Source organism: Apium graveolens, chromosome 6, assembly GCF_009905375.1.
Source record: "Apium graveolens cultivar Ventura chromosome 6, ASM990537v1, whole genome shotgun sequence".
Classification (NCBI taxonomy): Eukaryota; Viridiplantae; Streptophyta; class Magnoliopsida; order Apiales; family Apiaceae; genus Apium; species Apium graveolens.
In genome coordinates this window covers 300,797,002-300,820,408 of record NC_133652.1, presented here as the reverse complement: position 1 = coordinate 300,820,408, position 23,407 = coordinate 300,797,002, and the positions used below count along the sequence as shown (strand labels likewise).

At 34.2% G+C, this 23,407-nt stretch overlaps 1 protein-coding gene across 1 annotated transcript; it reads right to left on the bottom strand.

Annotated features, from left to right (window-relative positions):
- Positions 1-5,515: 5,515 nt before the first annotated feature.
- LOC141666309 (two-component response regulator ARR14-like) lies at positions 5,516-11,650 on the bottom strand. The gene is made up of 9 exons (XM_074472300.1): positions 11,506-11,650; positions 11,076-11,228; positions 10,430-10,801; positions 10,257-10,333; positions 9,989-10,124; positions 9,681-9,892; positions 9,297-9,404; positions 5,629-5,709; positions 5,516-5,536 (listed from the first exon to the last, which is right to left on the bottom strand). Exons 1-9 carry the CDS (start codon positions 11,648-11,650, stop codon positions 5,516-5,518), a joined length of 1,305 nt encoding a protein of 434 aa, XP_074328401.1.
- Positions 11,651-23,407: the final 11,757 nt, after the last annotated feature.

The following is a 23,407-nucleotide window of genomic DNA, read 5'->3' as shown; positions in this document are numbered from 1 at the left end:
ACATACTATATCCACATAGTACAATTAGATCTCTCTCGTATTGTAGTCCAAACTCACGAGCATATATCATAAACCTTAAATCCCATGCAATCACTTCCAAGTGACCAATTTTTGTTGTACTCGCGCATCTACTCAGTTTACCAACCGTGTAGCCTATGTCTAATTTTGTACATTTTAAAATGTAAAACAGACTTGTAATCCTTCTTGAGAGATCCTTGTTCATCTATACTTGGATAGATATAAATCTATTCTAGCTATAACAGATTTACCCTCGTTGATCTCTTCCAGATTCACACCACCAACATGTGACATGTATCATCTAAGACTTTTAAAGTCACAAATATTGTAATCTTCAAATCAAAACTTTTAATCTCATCAAAATTTTCAGAGATGATCATTTTATGATTACTTCTCGTAATGATAATATCACTCACGTGCAGTCAACCATGACTTGTATATCATGTGTAAATAACACATGCACATTTTGTCAATTCTCTGATTTTGAATAAGTTTGTCATCTCATATTGACATATTTTACATTTATAAAATAACTTTACCAATTCTTACTCAAGGCTTCCACTTATTATTGACATTACCAGCTTTTAGCGTCCAAAAAACTAGCAATTTTAATTTACATCATTACCGGTTTAAGCGTCCTTAAATTGACAAACCTCATTAATCTAGTTATCAATTTTAAGCGTCCTCAAAATGGCAACCATACCATTTATTTTAAAGTCAATGCTTATTATAGCAATATCAAATTTAATATGCTATTATTTCGTGTCTATGCTGTTTCACTCAACAAGATCACCGAAAATACAGACTTTCTACTCTTACTTTATCAAGAGCAACCCTCTGGTTCACGTAAATAGATATTCCTCCAAATATCTATTTAAAAAGACCATTTTAATGTTCATTGATGCACTTTTAAATTTCACAATACGATAATTTTAGTATCATCTTAATGAACCTTATTCTCAAAACTCGAGAATATTTCATAAAGTATATAAGGTCATCACTTTTGACTATAATATTTTATTATCAGTCTGACCTTTTACTTCCTTCGGACCCACATATATTTTTCCCAATTTGAGAAGTCATTTGGTACCTGATGCTTCTATCTCGTAAGAAGATCCATATATTTTTAAACAAGATTCTGTCTAACAGAACCACTCTCTCTATTTCTTAACATCCTTTCCCCACAAAGGACATAGAGAGAATATACACAATCCATTTTCTAGTACACGTGCTAGAAAATCTTTATTTATTGACTTCTAAATAATAGTCAAATTTTCTCTTGATATATTCACTTATCAAGGAATTATACGAGAAGCGTATTGCTTCTATTAAACTTAAAGGTTTACCTTCAAGCAAATTATCAAGACAGTCGGGACTAGCAATTACCCAAGTATTTTTCTCTCCACAAGTTCATCCTCACATTCATCCAATAACACGTTTGTTCATTTAGATGAATTTTAATTACAGATCAACTAGGAACTACTAGCTTATCGCATAAGCATTCCTAAACTCTATAATAGTATTCTTACGAATCTCACAAATTAGATTTATATATCGGATATTATTAGACTCAACCATTGTCTATGTATCCATCCAAAATATCTCAATTAATTTTGGATCTCATGTTACCAGTAGAGGTATTGGTATCAAGTTTGGAGATACCCTCACATTTTTATTATCTTCAAGAATGTTTCATTACATCCCACTATTCATAGAAAATTCAATAATTTTCTATTCTAGATACCCCAACAATTTTAATATTTTACAGAATGTCAGAAACCATTCCAAAACTAATATGAAATATAATTATTTCCTTCCGTGGTATCTTGTTTAAGGAATGATTAGTCCTTCGTAACTAATATCCTCAAATTCAGTGATAGTCTGAACCGATCACAATCATTTTGCATCTCCCTCAGAGCGCAACTCAGGCCTGCATCTACTCCTTTTATTTAATGCGAGTAAGGTGCAATGAAATCATGAATATTTACATTACAAACAGAATTCACCCCGTGATTATTCATCATTAAATTTAGACACTACCATCTTAGTTATCTGTATTAAGTTGGTTTTACCCTTGAGCTTATAGAGTACACATCTCTCTATTTAGCTTCAATATTGACTCGATTACGAGTACGAGTGACAAATATTTTACTATCAAATCAGAAAGTAAACACATATCGTGTCACTACCTCTCATCTGAGCAGGTTTTACGTCATTCATTAAAAAACCTATAAGGTTTTAATATCATGTTTAAAAACTTTTCGTAGTTCTTGTCATTAGAAATTCAATTACCGAATTTCTCTAAAAGTTGTACATAATTCACACGAACCTGCATTTCTAGCTCACCAACTGGTACAACCAGAAGAGACCCAAGGAAGAACATAAATTTTCAATAAACCCACATTCAGTGATCCTTCATCAACTGAAACATTAGGGTTAATAACTTTTCGGATTCTCTCTGAAATTCAGCATAAAAAAGCTGATATCAATATTCACTGTATTAAGTATCACATGGATTACTATAACAGGATCATGTGTTAGTGCCGCAACATAACGACACCAACACGTGAAATTACTATTTAACTGGAGGAAAAATCCAACCAGAAAAATATAATTTCTGTGCCGACCCATAACATGTACTCCATGCCCATTAGGTTTTTTAATGTGGAGAATTCCGAGCAATTATAAAATCTGGTTCACTTTAGCTGCACAACTCGTCACATTGTTCAATAACAAACATATTACTTCATAATATCCTGTGTCGCACAAGTGAGAATACTAGATAAATTTTTCTAGTCAAACTATTGTTAACAAAACGAGACACATTACATAATAAAAAAACCTATGCTTGTAGTCTATTTTTTCCAATTAAATATATATGCGGTAAGGCCTCTATTTATCCAGTATTATAAGTTTGTGATATAACTCCATTATTAAAGATTAAATAATAATAATTGATGCTTTGTCATCATTCAACGATGATTAAAAATTTATCATCAAATAATCAAGTTTCATCATGAAAGGTTACATCTATGTAGCCATACCATTTAATTACATAGCAATAACATGTTATGAACTTGCAAACAAGCATGGAAACTATATCATATACGATTCTTGTATCAGTATACTAATAATTCCGAAATTAATTCAGATTTAAGAAACTGTAGCTCATACATATTATCAATTACCATGCTAATTAAACAAAACATAATAAGCTATCCACTAATAGCAAAAACATGGACAAATTAGAAAATTGGTTTTAATCTACCAATTTATATTGATTAACCTGAGAAACTGAATTCACCAAATATATCCACTTGAATATAAGTTGATCATAAATTGATAACCAGTAAAACATCAATAGGCTTATAAGAAAGCCAATTATCCAGCAACTTTGTGCTTAATATTACCTCTTACCTGTTATGCTTAAACAAAACACCACTTAAAATCAAATTTATATTAATTTCAAGCACATGGCAACAAGTGATCAAAGAAATTAACGTACTAAATTTAATTTAATTAATGAGGCAAATAATTTCCACTTATATACCCAAAATATAGTACACCATTCGGAGCCTATCAGTGATAAGTATAAGGCCATGATCCAATTTAAACAATAAAATTGACTTTTTCGTCTACTCACAAGAAAGTATGAATATCGAAGAAAACTGCTTTAAGATTGTTAATAAATCTTGTACGATATAGACATTATTATATGTATTGAATATATAACTAATTCACAAGAACATTGCTAATTCTTAAATCACATAAGCATATAAGAAATAATAATTAAATTAGGAGAATAGTTTGAGAAAACAAACAGAGATTGGATTTAATCTCGAGTCCAGAAAACTGTCTCCTTAAAGCAGTTTCGCCCCGCACCATCCGTATTTAGCGACCTGCTTCCCAGGATAAAACGAGATACTAGTATAATCGATAAATTGAAAATACTCTCACCGAACTTGAACTTAGCCCGAGAACTATCATCGTAATATTGAGAAAATTTAAGACTGAAGAGACCGAGAATTCAAGAGACGACTCTTATTTTCTCGACTTAATAAAACCGGTGCCCTAAGACTCTATATATAAAGATAGGCTTGAAATGACTTATATTTATTTTCGATGTGGTATATGGTATTTATAAGAAAACCCAAGGAATAGGTTTGTGCTACTCTCGATGTGGTACAAGACCACTTTTCATATTAAAAGGTAAAACTTTGAAACATCAATTCTCATTCACCTTTTACTCATTTTGAGCGTGTAAATATGCGTTGGAATCCACTCGAAGAGGAAAATAGGTTCCAATAAATACACACCATTAATACATATGTGTCTCACTCATATTGAGTCTCAAAATGATTCACAACTTAGTTTAAAATACTAAGTTTTTCCAATAGTTATTTATAAATCAAATGCACTTTCTAGGATCTCACACTATTATTCATAACCTCTTCATGAAGTTATAATAATTTCAAATAATGTTGAAGCCTATCTGAATGCCCTGGCCCGCCTAAGACAAAACTGCGGGGAGGTTACGGAAAGCCTATAATTTTACCCTGCGGTTACAGACAATTAACTTCCGCACCGGCATATTGGTTATTTGTTGTGTTGTGACATTTAAAAGAAAGCCAGATTGAGCAATAACACTCAACAATAGTACATAATAGTTAAAAATGATTTTTAAAAGTAAATTTGTATACTTGTTTATTATCGTATAATTGAGGGAATAAAATTCTGATATTGCATACCTTTTTGTTTTAAGTCAAATTCGACTATATCAAAATATCTTGTCAATATTTTCGGTAACTAAATATTTAGGCTTTAATTACAGTAATTCATAACGATTTTCAAAATGAAAGAATAGGACTATTACCGAAGTCCCCATGCTATATGATGATCAGTCATATATCGGAAATATGTATAGTTCTTTACTAGTAGAATGTCGACTTCTATACTCCCAGTTGTCACGCTGGCCGTTTTTGGGCCTTCTTTTCTCGGGTAATGTTCGCATACTTCGCATATCCCTCAATTGTCATGGTACCTTCTCATTTGGTACTATTAGAACAAATGTCGGCCATTCTTCTCATTAATCGAAATTGTTACTATTAGAAACCGAAGCGAAAAAAATATAAACAACTCGATTCCATGAAAGTCTAAATGGACCTTCGATCTCATTACTCACTGATTTTATATCCGAAACTACTATATTAGGTGGTTTGTTTTCATAAAGCTAATTTTCTCATGACAACATTTTCTAGATAAATATTATGATTTAAAAATCAAAGTAATATAATTGAAATCTTAAAAACCAATCGTTAGAGTATGAACTAAGCGAAACAATTATTCAAACCACATGAGTTTTCTGGTCATTACACAATCACTACGAGCATAAAATTTGTTTTATCAAACCATGGAGCTGGGGAAAATAGTTCCATATAGTTAATGCAAGAACTTATAAGTTGTTGTTGTCATCAGGAAATTCAGAAAGCAACCACGCCTAAAAATCCTTGCCCATTCCCTAATGAAATTTCACACCAGATATATTAATTTAATTATGAGGTAAAAATAAAATCTGAAATGCTAAGCTACTACCGTAAGCTAGGATAATACCTGCTGATCATCATTAGACTGACGATTTCCTTTCGTTTCAAAATTGGGAGTCCCAGTGTTGTTGCATCTATTATCATGATACTATAATATTTGACATATACAAGATTAGTTTAGCATTGAAGATGAAAAGCTAAGAGACTCATGTTCAATTTTAACACCTGGTATTGTAATTTCTTAATTCCATTTAACATGAAACATATATGAACATCTCATACTAGTGGAGTTATCAAGTTTAATGCTATGTATTTGTATAATAATATGAATTGCTTGTTTCACGTGAAATGACTTATGTTATGGATCAAAGGAAAACCCTTCAAACGTCATATGTAATGGATTAGAAGAGTTACTGATGCACTAACTGATGGGTTCCGAGGCATAAAACGCAACGGATAAACGTAAATAAAACAAAAAAATTTCAAAACCCAAAAACAGGATCCATGTATAATTGTGGACAGATTATGGAGATAACGAATCATACCTTTCAAGAGCCTGACTTTCACGAACTCAACGGAGATCCTAACTATCACACTTTGTGTCTACCTCTCGGAGAAACACCTCTATGGTATCCACACGAGCACTTCCAAGAACGTCTCACGAACTTGACTACGAAATGAATGTACTAGCCTCCTTCTTGACGATCCAAATTGCCTCTGCCTCTCTTTGCTGTTAGGGTTTTCTCCAAAAACGTACAAGCCTCTTTAACCTATCATTATCTATTTATAATGGCTGATTAAAAGGCCCATAATAGCAAAGCCCAACCATAGTAGGTATAGGATTAAATAATAAAAATGAATTTCTATTATTTAATTAATAACTAAGTCATACTTAATTATTACGGGCAAAAACATTCCCTTTAATTCGAATTTATATTATCTCAATTAAGTTTTACTTAATTATAATAAAATTCAAATAATCATCAATTAATTTAAATCCATAATTTAAATTAACTATTCCATTAAGTGCTCTATTTGTGCGACCCTATAGGCTATTATTTAATTGGCAATAATTTTATTTTCTAATAAAATTATAAACAATGAGAGGTATCTAGTAATACATCATTGTTACCCAATTAAACAATAATTAAATCGTGATTAGATAAAACCTTTTCGTGATTAATGTTTTTTGCGTAATATAATTCCTTTAACCATATATATTAAAGATTAAACTCGAGACATGTATTTAGTCATCCTCTTCAACATTTAATCCGGGTTTACTTGATCCTTGAGTAGACTATCAAGACAAATCATTATTTGAGCATGACCATGCTTTTTATAATCTCACTCAATCAAGAGGCCAATAATATCTCTCCTAATTATAGGAGGGTTAAATCCTTTATCTATCATTCATGTTTCTCATACGACTCATGATATACCCGATGTCCACTTTTATCATCACCCGATCAAAAGTAACTTTTAATGTAGTCAAAGTATATTAATCCTCGTATAGAAATATAATGATTTCAAGTCAAAGGATCGTTACACCATTATCACTGCGAGTCTTTCTTATGACTTTATTAAACATGAAGAATCTCACTGTGGGTCTGTCCAGTACCATGTACTCTCACATGTACCTATGTATTGACTTTAGTATCCCCATACTTATAACCAATGAGATGTGATTATCTTGTCAAACAACATACTAGTCTATCTATGTATTATTATTTTATGGATCAAAGGAAAACCTTTGAACGTCTTATGTAGTTGAATGTCTTATGTTCTCCATTTTTTACTTCTTGAATCTTTTCCTGTTGCACATTAATTGGAGGATGGGTGTATAATAGCATAGGAGGATTTATCCAAGTTATGATCAGATAATGCAGCTATTCTCGAGTCTTAATGATATGAGATATGATCCTGGAAAACCCACTTTCTAGCACCAGGAGATTCTAAAAGAATTGGTAACTTAACATGATATCAGATCCCTGGTTACTGGAGGACTCATACGAGTCCCTCCTACACCAATATTCTCAATAACAATTGAAATGATTGATATTGTACTTTGGTGTGCGAAAAAATGGGACGAGATCCCCACTGGGATCCCCACCTAGTAATTGAAAAATGGACCGGGTTTTAGGAGACACTCTTAGACAGACAATTAGTTATATGTGTCTTAAACAAAGCCTCGAACAAGAATCGGTGACTTAACACTGAGACACTCCTTGGACAAACAATTAGTCATATCTGTCTAAAACAAAGCTTCGAACAATATTACGATTTCTAAATAATTTTACATATATTAAGTATATACCTCATCAAGGTCTGTGTGCACCTTGTCAAATTTGTTTCTGACGTACTAATCTTGATTGTTGTCTTACATGTAATAACACGTAAAGGAAATATATAAAGATAAATCATGCACATATCGGTATCTGAATGATCAAAATGATTCCCCAAAATTCATCAAATTTCTTCAAGTACAGTTTCAGAACATACACAAACACAAAATCTAGATACACTTATTCATTCTCCATAATTATAACATTTTTATAAGCTGAATAAAACTCTCTCCCTTTCTCACAAAACACATATACATTCAATCCAATTAACAATTGGTTCAAACACTTACGAATGTTGAATTAGCATCGGAATCATCATTTTTGCAGCTGCGAGTCGAAGAAGTGCTGCAAAAATATAGAGTAGCAAAGAGAAAACAATATATATAAAATTTAAGCACCTAATATAAACATTATAGCTTATTGAAGTAAATAACCCTGAGTTAGGGTTTCCGAAGGATCGCGACTGAGATACAGGGACGTTGGCGGCTGAGATGAAGACGACATCGTCAAACTCGTAAGGAGCAGAGAGTGTGTGTAATTTGGAGAGAGATAGAGGGGGCTGAGAGTGAGGGTTTGTCGAAGTGTGTTTTCATTTGGGGGAAAAAATACCGCCCAAATATTTCACTTAGTAAAATTGTGCATATTTTTTTATTTTAGATTTTTTTAATTATTTAATTGCTATTGATTAAATAGGAAAAAAAGTATTTGAATTTATGTATAAGAAATTCTAGATTTAAATCATATTATATGTTACATTTATCATTCACTAACAAGTTAGAATATAATTTAATACTAATTTATGATTATTTTTCTATTTTAATATTTTTAAAAATTAAAAAAGTATCTAATATAACACCAGTTGTTGGTGTTACATGCTGTGCAACACCTGAAATTCTCTGTAACACTAACTTTATAGCTATTGTAACACTGCAAGAGAGGTGTTACAATAGGCCAAAAATCTCTTACCTAATGTAACGCTCCTTGTAACACTTACATTACAGTAGCGCACTTATGGTGTAGTGACGGGTATATGCGTAACAATTCCCGATTTTATTATGTGTGGGTTTTCTTAGTGTATGTTTTGGTGTTGGTTTTCTTGGGAATGTTTTTATGGTATTGTTGGAGATCTGGAACTCTTGTATCAAAACTGTGATGGTGATATATATCACAAGAAATTTCTTTTGACAACAAAAGATAGTTCATAATTTGGGGCATCTTTTTCCAAAATCATGTCTTTATTTGCCAAAGAGGTATCTCCAAAATCAAAATTATTTCCGATGTAGAACTCTTGATTGTTGTTCTAAATGTGATAACACGTAAAGGAGAAAGATGAAGATATCCATGCAGCAATATATTTGGTATTTCAATAATTTTTCATATGTTAAGTCTATACCTCATCAAGCTCTGTGTGCACCTTGTCAGTATTTGGCATATCTTGTTCTTCCAAAAAGGCATCTCCAAAATCAAAATTGTTTCCGACGTAGTAGTCTTGATATTTGTTCTACATGTGATAACACGTAAAGGAGAAAGATGAAGATAATCATGCAGAAATATATCGATATCTAAATAATTTTGCAAATATTAAGTCTGTACCTCATCAAGGTTTGTAGGCACCTTGTCAACATTTGGTATGTCTTTGTTTACCAGAAAGGCACCTCCAAAATCATAATTGTTTCCGACAAAGATGAAGACATTCATTTACACTTGTAGAAATTTTAAATTGAAAGACATGATGTATAGAAGAGAAAGAGTAGAAGATAAATTTATGTTAATTTACCTCATCATCGGTTGATTCGTTTTGCTGCTCAGTGACAACATAATTGATTTGAGGATATGCAAAATCTCTCTGTGAAACAAATGTACTATGAACTTCTTGTCCACTGCCATTATAGCAGGCTGGTGGCTGTATTTGCCTAGAAAAGCCATTATGATTCATATGGTACATTTCACTTGGATAAGTGCCATTCATTAGGCAAGTCCGGGCAAAACCTGTAGCATGAAAGATCAAACAGTTTTTAACCAGGCTCATTCAGAATCATTCATGTTAACAAATGTCTGGCAGTATAGTGTCTGCTATTCAATTACCTGGATTGGTTAGTAGCTTAGATTTTCCGTAACCTAGTAGTGCCTTATGGCTGAGAAATGACGAGGACCACCTATTCCCATTTTGGAGAGTTTTAAACATGTCTGGATCATGTTCTGCTTCCAATCTTTTCTTTTGCTTGATTTGATATTCTATGAATGTCAGAACAATAAAGACATTAGACAATTTTGAGAAATATAATTCTAAAACAGCAGAATTAGAGATTCTGGTCACACAACAGAAAAGGAGAAAAGGGGGGGGGGGGCTAACTTGCAAGTGACTGGCTACTTCTTCCCTCTTCAGTCCCGGCACATTCATAATGCTAACAATTTTTCTCGGAATAGATCCTACAACAAAAAGTCATCGCGAACAATTCAAGCATGTGAGACATAATCTAAATTATTAAACTGTAGTGAAAGACTTGTTAAAATGTAACATCTTACCTTCAGACCCTAGATACTGCATAGCTCTTAAAAACTTGCCATGGAGACTTTGTGTCCAGTTAAGGTTCTTCTTTTTTATTACCAAAGCTTCGCCTTCTATAGCTATGTTTTCTCCATCATTATGATTGTTGTTATCAGTTATCTGAAGCTTTCGCTTGGATTTCTTTTCATATAACTTATTACCGATATCATCTTCATTGTCGTTATCATAGCTATCATTGGATGTTATGTTTTTCCCTTTATCTAGCTTCTTCTTCCATTGGTTCCTGAAATCCCATATTGATTTCAAGTCTTCTGCAGTTATGGGCTTAATTACGAAAAAAGAAGCTCCACTTTCACTTCCCTCGCATAGCTTACTAGCTTCTCTGTCACCTGACATCACTAAACAATACAATTTTAAGAGTTTGATTCTTTTGTTAGTAAAGATCATTGAGGAACCTGGACAGCTAAAAAAACAGAAGATTGGTATTAATTATTTGTAAAAGTGAGGTTCTCGCCTTCTAAATGGCGTTAACTAATTAATCTGCACTCCAGAAAAAAATGAAATATACAAGAAATGCAGAGCATGGCACTAGTTAAAACTATTTTTCAAGAAAAAGCGGTTATTTATTGATTAAAATTTAAAATTGCTACTGATAACACTCACAGACAACTGGTATCTGAAATTCCTGCTGGATCCTTCGTTGCAATTCAAACCCATCCAGGCCCGGCATATGGACGTCTGATACTATCAAATCAATCTTTATGGCCCCTGTTTGTAGAATGCACAAAGCATCGAGAGGATCTTTGGCAGTCAAAACTATGAGAAAACAAAATATAGAAATATTAGGTGCAAAATCTGTCAAATAACCGACTCACCTAAAACCTTAAAATGTTATATAAAGGCCCCAATGGATCTGATACTATATTCTAACAAAATCAATATGTCAAATCGAAATATTTGAGATGGTAATTTAAATCAGTAAAATGAACGAGGAATGTTCTGCAATTTTTAACAATTTTCTCTTAATTTGAACTAAATGTTAAGTAGTAGCAGATATGATAAACAAGAGAACTGAATAGAGTTATAAACTCACCTTGGTAGCTGCATCCCTTTAACAAACTAGCTACAACAGATAAGCAAGTTCTATCGTCGTCCACAACCAAAATGCTCACCATTTTTTCGTTGGTACTTCCATATTTTGAGTCACTGTTCTGGTTTTTTGACTTGCAACTCTCCATGTCGATAGTTGAAATGTATCTGCAGCAGCAGTAGCGGAACCAGAATTTCGATAAAATATAGATGTAGCGCCTGGTTATGTGTCCAATATGCATAAATATATACCACATGCAGAGCAAGTCGGAATCTACCTATGGGCATTTTGGACATGAATGTGAATGGTGAATAATTATATTAATATTAATTTTTTTATATGACATATTTCCCGAAGAGACAAGGTTAAAGAGAACTTTTTGCGGGATTTCATTAATTTTTCTTGATATTAAGAAACAATCTGTAATCACTCGTCAAAATTGTTCGGTAAACGAATATTTATTATAACTTTAATTTTAACAGAATTACTAATTGTGTAGGAATTTCGATCTAAGATTCGGAAGTTAATTGTCACTTTTTAATTTTAAAACTGACGGAAATAACAAAAAATCGGGTTTTATGTGGATACGAATATATCTAACTATAAAAGCAGATAATATGCATAGGACTTGTAAATTAAAACAATAGCACTCATATACTCGGCCTAATTGGTGAAGTATGGGCTCGTTCCGATCTGTAAAATATGGTGAATAATTATAATAATATTAACTTTTTTGTATGACACATCCCCCTAAAAGTCAAGGTTAAAAGAAGTTTTTGTGGTCCGCAATGGTTGGCGAAATTGGTTAAAAAGCGGATAATTATCCTCTTGGTCACGAGTTTAAATTTCAGGGGAGGAGAATTTATAATTATGCAAGCAGAGCTTGTCGCTTAATTGCGGTTTATCTTGGTTCACGTGAGCCCGTGGGGTTCCCTACGATAAAAAAAAGAAGTTTTTGTGAGGTTTAATTATTATTTTTTAAATTAAGACACAATCTTTAAACACTCTGTCAAAATTGTTTAGCAAAAGAATATATCTAATAATCTTAATTTTAACAAATTTTCTAAATGTGTAGGAATTTCGATCTAAGATTCGGAAGTTAGTTATCACCTTTTGATCTGAAAATGGACTGAAATAGCAAAAAGTCAGATTTTACATGAATACGAATATCTGTAACTACTAAAGCTGATAATAGGCACAAAACTTATAAACCGAGACAATAGCACTCAAAAACTCGACCTAATTGTTGAAGTATGGGCTCGGCCCAATCGGTAAAATATGAGCCGAATTTTTTTTCCCCGGGTCTTGGAAGTCTGAAAAAATCTGTTAATTTTATTCAATGGGTTCAAAATTATTTTTATATTTTTTGACGAGAAGATATTTATAGTTAGTCCATATTTCATATGAAAAATTCTTGCTATAATTGACTTTTTAACTATTGGATTTTCAATGTAAACGTGTGGAATGTTGGATTATGCTATTCAACCACCTACAAATATTATGTATTACTGATCTTAATTAATATGATAGTTTGTATAAGTAACGAGCCATATTTTAAATTCATATAGTTTTTTAAAATACCGCCATATAGGTTATTTTCTCATATCATTTTACTTCTCGTTTCTCGACTACATTTCTCGACTTATCTAATGCATTCAAATTTCAAATATTAGCAACTTCTAAATCTAAGGTAATAATTATAGTGGTTCTTTTTAAGTGTATGAAAGATAACCGATAAAAATGGTAGATAATAGTCAGGAATCATGTGTATTTTGGATGATAAGCAAAACACATAGTATAAAAGTGTCTAAGTTAAATCGTATGAGTAACTATCAACAACTAGCCATCTACCGTCTATCTTAAGTCATAGTCGTTGATATAGTACTTATCAATGGATAAGTTTTGTACAACATTATTTATAAGATTCTAGCATAGCCATTGATATAGTAATTCATTAAAAGTCATTTAGACTCTATAAATAAATTGACCTCAAGAACATTTTTTTATCCTCATGGAATTTTATCTATTTTTGTAGTATTTAATTATTTAAGAGAAATTATGTGCATGTGTGTTTTTATAATATCAGGAGTTCAATGCGAAGTTATTAGATTTTGGAAGGATAACATTGCAAGGCAATTACTATGGTTATGCAGCTACTGAATATGTTTCTTGCGGTAAGTAGATGTTTAAAAATGGGTACCAAAGCTTACGACATATGGAATTTTTTTAAGATGCAGGTCGATCGGATGACGTTTATAGTTTTGGAATTGTATGGCTAGAAATGATAACAGGGTGAGGAGTAATTGATAAGAGTCGTCCTTGTTGGGATTAATATGAAATATGTCATTTGAGTATCACTGACAGTGGAGATTGATTGCACTAATAATGGAGAAATTGTAGGATCAAATTAAATCAGTATAAAGGTGGAAGTGGTTTAGGAAATTTGTTAGTTATTTCCATAAGTCTTTATTTTTTCCTTGTTCAAAACTTTGTCTAATGTTTCGATAAAATACAATTGCTAGTCCTTAACGTGCATTTGCTTAAGTTTGCTCTACTCAGTTTCATATCATACTGTTATATATATTAATTATAATATATAGAACTATATTTGGTATCAGAGCTTGGGAGCGGAACACAGTGAATGTCAACGACGTCGACGATGGACATGAACAAGAGGGGGTCGATTGAATTGAGTTATTTAATGTTATCCTGGAGCAATTACACGGTATGGGTTATGAAGATGATAGTTTTTATGCAGGCGCAAGGGGTTTGGAATGTTGTGGAGCCTACAGATCTAAAGGAACATGTTGAAGAGAAATTGGACAAAGTAGCCCTAGCCATGATTTATCAGGGTATACCTGAAGATGTGCTACTCTCAATTGCAGAAAGAAAGACAGCCAAAGAAGCCTGAGAGGCAATAAAAATGTTGTGTCAAGGGGCAGACCGAGTTAAGAAGGCAAGGGTTCAAACACTTAAGGTGGAATTTGAATCATTAAATATGAAAGACTCGGAACAGCTTGATAATTTATGTATGATAATTAATGGGCTTGTAACCAAAATACGTGCACTGGGAGAGAAGATAGAAGAGCCATATGTGGTAAAAAAATTACTCCGTGCTGTGCCTACCAGGTTTTTGTAAATTGCCTCTGCAATAGAACAGTTTGGCGACTTAGAGACCATATCTGTGGAAGAGACTGTGGGCTCACTTAAGGCCCATGAAGAAAGGATGAAAGGGAAAAATGAGAATAGTGGTGGGCAATTATTGCTTACTGAAGAGGAATGGTCCAAGCGAGAGACTGAGGGGAAAAACTACTACTTACCAGAGAAGAGTGGCTAAACCTTACAAACAAAAGTGAGAGTGACGGTGCATCAAACCAAAGGGGACATGAAGGATGAGATAAAAGCAAAGTAAAATGCTATAATTGTAACATTTATGGAGACTATGCAGCTGAGTGTCGTAAGCCTAGAAGAAGTAGAGAGCAGAAACATGAGATTAATATGATGCAAGTCGAAGACGATGAACCAGCACTCTTGCTGGCCAAACACAACAAGGAAGCTGATGAAGTTGTGTTGATAAACAAAACAAAGATATTCCCTACACTTCTTGTTGATAGTGATAAAAATCATAATGAGTCAAATATATGGTATTTAGAAAATGGCGCGAGTAACCACATGACTGGATTGAAATCAAAATTCACGGAGTTGAACGAAGGAATAACATGATTGGTAAAGTTTGGTGATGGTTCAACGGTAAAAATAGAGGGAACGGGCTCAATGGCACTCGTTTGTAAGAATGGGGAAGAACGTGTTCTGAAAGAGGTATACTATATTCCTAACCTTCTTAGTAATATTATTAGTTTAGGTCAATTGGCAGAGGAAGGGAATAGAGTTGTACTTAATGGTATATTTCTATGGGTTTATGATAAACAAGATAAGTTACTCATGAACGTGAAGAGATCCCCTAACAGGTTATATAAATTGATCATTGAAACCAACAAGTCTGCATCAAAAAGGGATGAGGTGTCAAGGCTATGGCATCTACGCCTTGGTCACGTAAATTCAAAGGCCATGACAATGATGTTTAAAAATGAAATGGTGAGAGGTTTGCCAAAAATTTCAGCATCTGGAGATGTATGTACTTGATATTTACGGTCCAAAGAAACAAGGAAACAATTCCCAATTCAAACCACCTATAATGTTGAACGGGTGTTAGACCTAGTTCATGGAGACCTATGTGGTCCAGTATTGCCTGAAACAGCTGCTGGAAATAAGTATTTCTTTTTCCTCATGGATGATTTTAAACGTGTCATGTGGGTCTATCTGTTAAAAAACAAAGATGAAGCTTTTGGTGTTTTTAAAAAATTCCGAGCACTAGTAGAAGATAGGAATTTACATCGAACGAGTTCAAAAATTATTGTGAAAAAGAAGAAATTTTGAGGCACTACATGGCTCCATACACACCACAACAAAATGGCATGGTAGAACGAAGAAATAGAACCGTGGTCGAGATGGCACGAAGTTGCTTAAAAGAAATGCAATTGCCATCCATGTTGTGGGGGAAGTTATAAGACACTCGGTAAATCTTTTAAATAGGATGCCAACTCCGGCGTTGACCGGAAAAACTTCATATGAAGCATGGTCAAAAGTCAAGCCATAAATTGGACATTTACGTGTGTTCGGTTGTTTAGCACACATGAAGGTCCCTGGGACTCAAACAAAAAACTGGATGAAAGCAAGAAAGTGATCAATCTTGGAAAAGAACCAGGGACAAAGGCGTATCATCTTTACGATCCAGATGGTAATCGAGTTTATGTAAGCAGAGACGTGGTTTTTGAAAAAAATAAAATGTGTCCATGGAATGCGCAAGAGAAAGGGGAGTCAAATGAAATAGGTATATTTTCAGTTCCTGATATTCAGGTGGTAGATGACAATGATCCAAACAGCCCAATGAGTATACAAACTGATGTCACTAGTGAATCTCAACCTACAACACCTATGTCATATTCATTAAGCACTAGTAAATCTCAGCTTGTAACTCCCCAGACACACTCGTCAGACCCAGAACGCAATACTTATGATGACAGTGGTGAACCAAAGAAGTTCAGATCTTTAGTTGATGTTTATAACAACTCCAAAGAAGTTGAATGTGAAAAGGAATTTTTTCTTGCAGAATAGAGTGAGCCAATAACGTATGGTCAAGAAGCAAAGGAACGTCCTTGGAGACAGGCCATGGAAAAGGAATTGGATTCAATTGAAAGAAATAACACATGAAGCTTAACTGAACTTCCACGAGGTCACAAAGTCATTGGACTAAAATGGATTTACAAACTCAAAAGGGATGCCACCAAAAAGATTATTAAGCACAAAGCGAGGTTAGTTGCCAAAGGATACGCTCAAGAACAAGGAGTGGATTTCGACGAGGTATTTGCACCTATTACTTGCCTAGAGACAGTTCGTCTGCTATTGGCTCTCTCTGCGAAAAATAATTGGCAGGTTCACCATCTCGACGTAAAAACTGCATTTTTGAACCGGGAGACTAGTGAAGAAGTTTATGTTACTCAGCTAGAGGGATTTATAAAGGAGGGGGAAGAATACAAGGTTTATAAATAATCAAAATCTTTGTACGGGTTGAGGCAGACTCCTCGAGCATGGTATGCAAAGCTCAATAAATGTCTGAAACGACTTGGCTTTATAAGGTGTCCATACGAGTATGGGGTGTACACAAAAAAGGAAGGAGACGATGTGATAATTGTGGGCGTGTATGTGGATGATCTTTTGATCACAGGAACAAATGCTTACATAATCAAAGACTTCAAAAAATAGATGCACGGTGAGTTCAAAATGATTGATATGGGCAAGTTAAGCTACTATATGGGCATTAAGGTAGAACAAGGAAATGGTTTCATTGACCTAAAACAAACCGGCTATGCGAAGAAGATCCTTGAGAAAGCTAGAATGAATGACTGTAATCCAACAATGTTTCCAATGGATCCCAAAGAACAACTTACCAAAGATGAAGCAGGGAAACCAGTTAACACCATATTATTAAAAAACATGGTAGGAGGCCTCAGGTACCTGGTACACACCAGACCTGATATTACTTTTGCTGTCGGGATCATGAGCAGATATATGGAGCGTCCAACGATTATTCATCTAAATGCTGTGAAGAGGATTCTTCGCTATGTAAAGGGTACTCAGAACTTTGGACTGGTATACACAAAAAATAGTGAAAATAACATGCTGATAGGCTACTCGGACAGCGATATGGCAGGAAAAGTTGATGATAGAAAAAACACGGGGGCATGGTGTAATATCCGGGATATATCGTGTAATTATTTTTGATATTATTATGTGTGCCCAGTATCTATTCTGTGAGTTAATTGTTAAGTGTTATCCGTACTTGAATATTCAAAAATAATATTAATTTAGTATTTTAATTTTTATATGTCTAAAATAAAATATAGATAATTGTCATATATTCCTAGTTATTTTTATGTTGATTTATGGATTTATAAGAATCATATGAAATTTCTAAAATCTTTTTCCGGGTAATTAAAATCTATTTTATAAAAACGGGAACCAACCGACGTCAACCGTTGTTACGTTTTTGGAACCCGAAACTCTTCCGAGAACTCCTTCCTAACCTAATTGTAATATTCCGAGCATTTTTCATGTTTCGACTTTTTCGATCCGGCTTACGGTTTGTCCTGCGCGGGTCCCGGCACAACATTTTCGATACAATATTCGTTTCGGTAAATTAATAAAACCCGTATTTTCGATAAATGGGAGCTTTTTATTAAACTATCCCAATTATCACTTCGTAATACGTGTAACCAGGCGCTGAGACCAAGACCGCTGTACAAATTGTACTAATTTGGATAATTATCCCGAAAACCGATACCGTTTGGATCAGTTTTTACAGATAAACGTACTGTTTTATATCCGGAATGATCCAACGGGATATAAATTTTCCGTAATTATAAATAGCCTTTTACCGTATTTTATTTCGTATCAAAATCATTTGCAGATAGTTAATTATATAATTTTCAGAGAAAAACCCTAATTACATAAACTGTTCTAAGAATCAAACAGCAAAACGAAGGCGTTACCGATCTCTGTTTTTAAAGCTTGAGTAACCAAAACGAAGGATTTGAAGTGTTCTATCAGATTCTGAGCTTTATTTCACTGTAGAAATCAAGGGTATTTTCCTAAAAATTTATTTATTTTCGAATTTATTTTATTAAAAATATGAATTTTTGTTCGGATGATTGTTTGTATGATTTGATGATTGCATGTTGTAGAGATTGTTTTCCTGATGATTTTCATATGTCATACGTCTGATTTGGAGTTCAATAACATGTTCAAATTTGAGTTTAATTTTCGAATTTCAAAATTAGGGTTTATAACCCGTATGAATGTTCTTAATTGAAATTTGGGGGTTTCTTATTCTGTGATAGATCGATGTTGTGTTATAGTGGGTTGTGTTCTCTGTGAAATTTGCAATCTAGTCGTATAAGTTTCATGAACCAACGAGGTCTGTAGAGAAGGGAGTTGTGTTTTGAAGTTTTCCGATGTTCGCCGGAAACTGGAAAACTTCACGGCCAAATTCCGGCCAACTCAGGGATTGTTAGGATGAATTGATTGCATGGTTGTGTTCCTGATGTTGTGTAGATGTGATCTGGAGCTTGTGGTAAGGTGAGGAGGTCGGAATCGTGTTCTCCGGCGAACCCGACTATTTTCCGGCGGCGGGGTGTAAAATTACAGTTTAGTACCCAAACTTTTGAAAACGATGCACTTTGGTCCCTGTAGTTTCCAGACTTTGCAAAAATTGGATTTCTGTTTATAAAATGTTTAAAAATCATATTTCCTATTTATTTTTATTATAAAAATTCGTTTTTAATTTCTGAAAATTCTGAAAATTATTATTTTAATTCCGAAAATTATTTTTAATTCACAAATAAATCTGAATTAATTAGTTAATTAATTTTAGTTAATTTTTAATTGATTAATTAGTCAATTAATTCAAAAATTAATTGATTAATTGATTTAATTAATTATTAATTGATTTTAATTAGTTATTTAATTAGATTTAATTATTTAAAAATGATTTAAAAATTCTGAAAAATAGTTTCGAGCTTTAAAATATTATTCTAAATTATTTCCAAGGCTCGATAATTATTCTAAAATTATTTCGGAGCCAGAATGGGCCAACCGAACCCTGTTTATTAACCCGGAATTGATCCAACGACCCGTTTTAATTCCGAAAAATGTTTTAAAAATCATTTTAAATACCCGAAAGCATATTTATGACCCGAGACTTCTTTATAGATGATATGTCATTGATTACGTGATGTATTATGTGTTATAAGTGACCTATTGTTTGACTATCGGTCTATATATTCGGTGTTTACTTGGTTATTGCATAGATTTCAATCTGTTAATCGGATTTGGGTAAAATGAAGGGTTGATAGAAGTATGTGTTGAATAGAATCCTGTGAGTTGATAATTGATAGATGCTTATGATATGTGAGCAGAAGAGGCAAGGCGTAGGAAAGGGAAACAGGTAGTTGAGGAGTAAGACGATTGAGATTGAAAGCAAGTGCAGGATAGTAAGCTAATATCAGGCAAGTGTTCTGAACTTTCTCGAGATATTGTAATTCTTGATAGTCTTGTTGACATTGCAAGTGCTTTGAAGCACGAAAACCTAAATCCTGATTTCAGTTATTGTTCTTGAGCTATGAACCATATTCTTTCTAAGCCATTGATTATTGTATACCCAAACACGAACCACAAATCTACGATACTACTCCAAAAATACATACAAACTAAATACCAGACACTGAACTGAAGTATTATATACTCAATCCATGATATCTTATGCTTTGAAAGACCAAATCCTTGAAACCCTGAAACGTTGTTTCCTTTGTTATCCAATTCTTTCATTACCCAGCATTCAAGCTTTGAAAGTACCTTGTTGATCCTTACAAGGATTGAAACCCTTTCATTGTTAAACATTTATTGTTGTTAATGATTTCAGTTATTGTTTATTATTGCATATTCTGTTATTATGTTAGAATTGGATTGTTTTTATAAAATTGTGGACCAGATTCGTGGTCAGACCATATAATGGTCAAGTTAGGCCAATGTGTGCCTTGGATCCAGTAGTTAGAGCAATGCTGTGTGCCTTGCTCGGGGTTAGTGCATGACTGATCAGCAGCCTAACCTTGGTTTTAAATTAAAAGTATAATATCCAATTCTAAATCATAATCCATTGTTCACTTGATATCATAACCATATTCACCTGATGATCATTATTCTCAGTTTTGTCATTGTGACTTGCTGAGCTAGTTAGCTCATTTGTGCGATGTTGTTTATATTCTTTCTAGTTAAGAAGGAACCATTTGGTAAAGAGGATCCCCAGTCCAGCGCGAGAGCTAGGGGTTCAGGTTGAGAAAGCTGAGCTAGTAGGCTTCTTTTGGAATAATTTAAGTTTGTAAAAGTTTGTAATAATGTTTAATACTCAGTTTGAATTTGAAATAGTTGGGATTTGAACGATTTGTAATATATTAGTGTGTTTGGCTTGTGTGCATACTTTAACCTGTTGCGGTCCGTGGTGGTTGGTAAGTAGGGTCATTGCATATATTATTATTATCTTTATTATTGTTATAAGCAGGTTATAATTAAGGTGTGTGTGTGGACCCCAAACTTCTGACCCGGGTTTGGAGGGCGCCACAGGTTTGGTATCAGAGCTACAGGTTATAAGTCACTGACACAAGCCTAGGTTAACGGGAATGGGTAGAAGGTTAGGATTAGAAGCAAGGCATAGGATGATAGAATGTTGAGAGGTTGAGTGTTTTGGTATATCAGGTATTAGTGTAAATTATGTTATGGTACGAGATTCTTATATTACGATATAATTTCAGATAGCAGAGATGGCCGACTCTTTTGTTCCCGTATCAGCTGATCACTCAGAGCCTTCAGTTGGAGCACCAGCATCGGATCCACGTCCTGTGATTCCACCAGCATTGGCTATTCTACCTCCACCGGTGTTGCAGCCCGTACCATTGCAGGCTATTCCACCTCCAGGCATGAGGCCACCTGTCAGAGGACCCCCACCTGCTGATTCAGGCTTTACTAGTCATTCAGTCACATGATTACCTTTCCAGTTCTCTTCCTATCCTGTCCCATATCATCAGTTTGAGGCTTGCCTTATGGAGCAGCGATTCCTACAAGATCACATCCAGGAGTTATTGTATATCATGTGTACCAGAGAGATGGGGAGTGGTGAGAGGCGACTTAGGGAGAGGCTTCAGGCGTTTCGTAGAGCAGCTGCTGTAAGGATTGCTGAGGCTACACATGAGGACATCACCCCTGATTTTCTAGTGGAGTGGGCTAAGTGGGTTCTAGAGGAGCTTGAGGAGATCAGAGGTCCAGATTTGCCATGAGCCAGAGATTTAGATATGAAAATGCTGAGCAGTGTTGTTATGATTATGTAGTATGGACAGTAGTGTGTATTGTGTATTAGAAGACTTTTGAGTTGTATTTATAGACTAGCGATGCTGACTAGTGAGTAGGTTGTTGTACCCTTTTTGCTTTTACTTTCGAAGCGTCTTTACGCTTGTACTACCCTAAAACTTTTGATCTATATATATCAGTACCTTTTTCCTTTCCAATACTATCATTTACTTTATCGCACCTGTTTTACTTTACCTTATTTATTGTACCAGTATACCCTGTGATACCATGTGCCCTGTTTTCCATAACTGTTTATATTCTGTAAAGAAGCATGCAATTTATTTAGTCACAACTGTTTTCAAAAAGAAATATTTCTGTTTTGCAAAACTATTCTTTTATGTAAAAGATTGATTCAAAAGCTAAATAAGTTGATTGATTCTTTACAGAGAATGCCTCCTAGAAGAAATACCCGCACCAACACCCAGAATGAAGAAACCAACAACAATAATAACCAAGATGATACAACCTAGAATGTGAACCCAGGACCCATGGACCCAGCAATAGCCCAGATTCTTCAAATCTTGGCCCAACAAACAGTTCACCTGGCACAACAACAACAAAGGCAGACCAATCCCCAGGTAACTTTCAAAACTTTTCAGGCAATAAACCCACCAGAATTCAAGGGTTCCTTAGAGCCAATTGAAGCAAATGTTTGGTTAAAGGAAATAGAAAAGGCATTTGCCTTAGTGAAAGTGAAAGAGGAACAGAAGGTTGAGTTTGCAAGTTACTATCTGAAGAATGAGGCCACCTATTGGTGGGAAATGGTGAAGACATTGGAAGGCACAGATGTTATTAGTTGGGAAAGGTTCAAGGAATTGTTTTTAGAAAAGTATTTTCCTCAGTTTGTTCAGGATCAAATGGAGCTGAAGTTTTTTTAGAGTTAAAGCAAGGGAATATGTCGGTAACAGATTATGAGGGGAAGTTTGAGGAATTTTCAAGGTATGTGCCGTCGTATGTTGATACTGATAGAAAGAAAGCTAAGAGATTCCAGCAAGGCTTGAAGCCATGGATCAGGGGGAAGGTAGCTATTTTTGAATTGGATACCTATGCCGGGGTTGTACAGAAAGCTATGATCGCAGAGACAGAGAGTGAGATGTTCCAGAAAGATAAGGAAAGCAAGAAAAGGAAAGTTGAGGGAAGTGAGGGTCAGTCACAAACAGGGAAGTTTCCAAATTTTAAGAAGGGCAAGTTTCAGCCAGGGAGAAATTTTAATTTCAGGAGACAAAATGCAGGAGACGGAGGCCAGGGCAATCGTCCAGCTAATGTGAATCAGCCGAATCAGTTGAGATTAACTTTTCCAGATTGTCAAGTATGTGGAAAGAAGCATGGAGGAGTTTGTAACAAGTTGAATGTAGTATGTTTAAAATGCAACCAGAAAGGGCACTACTCG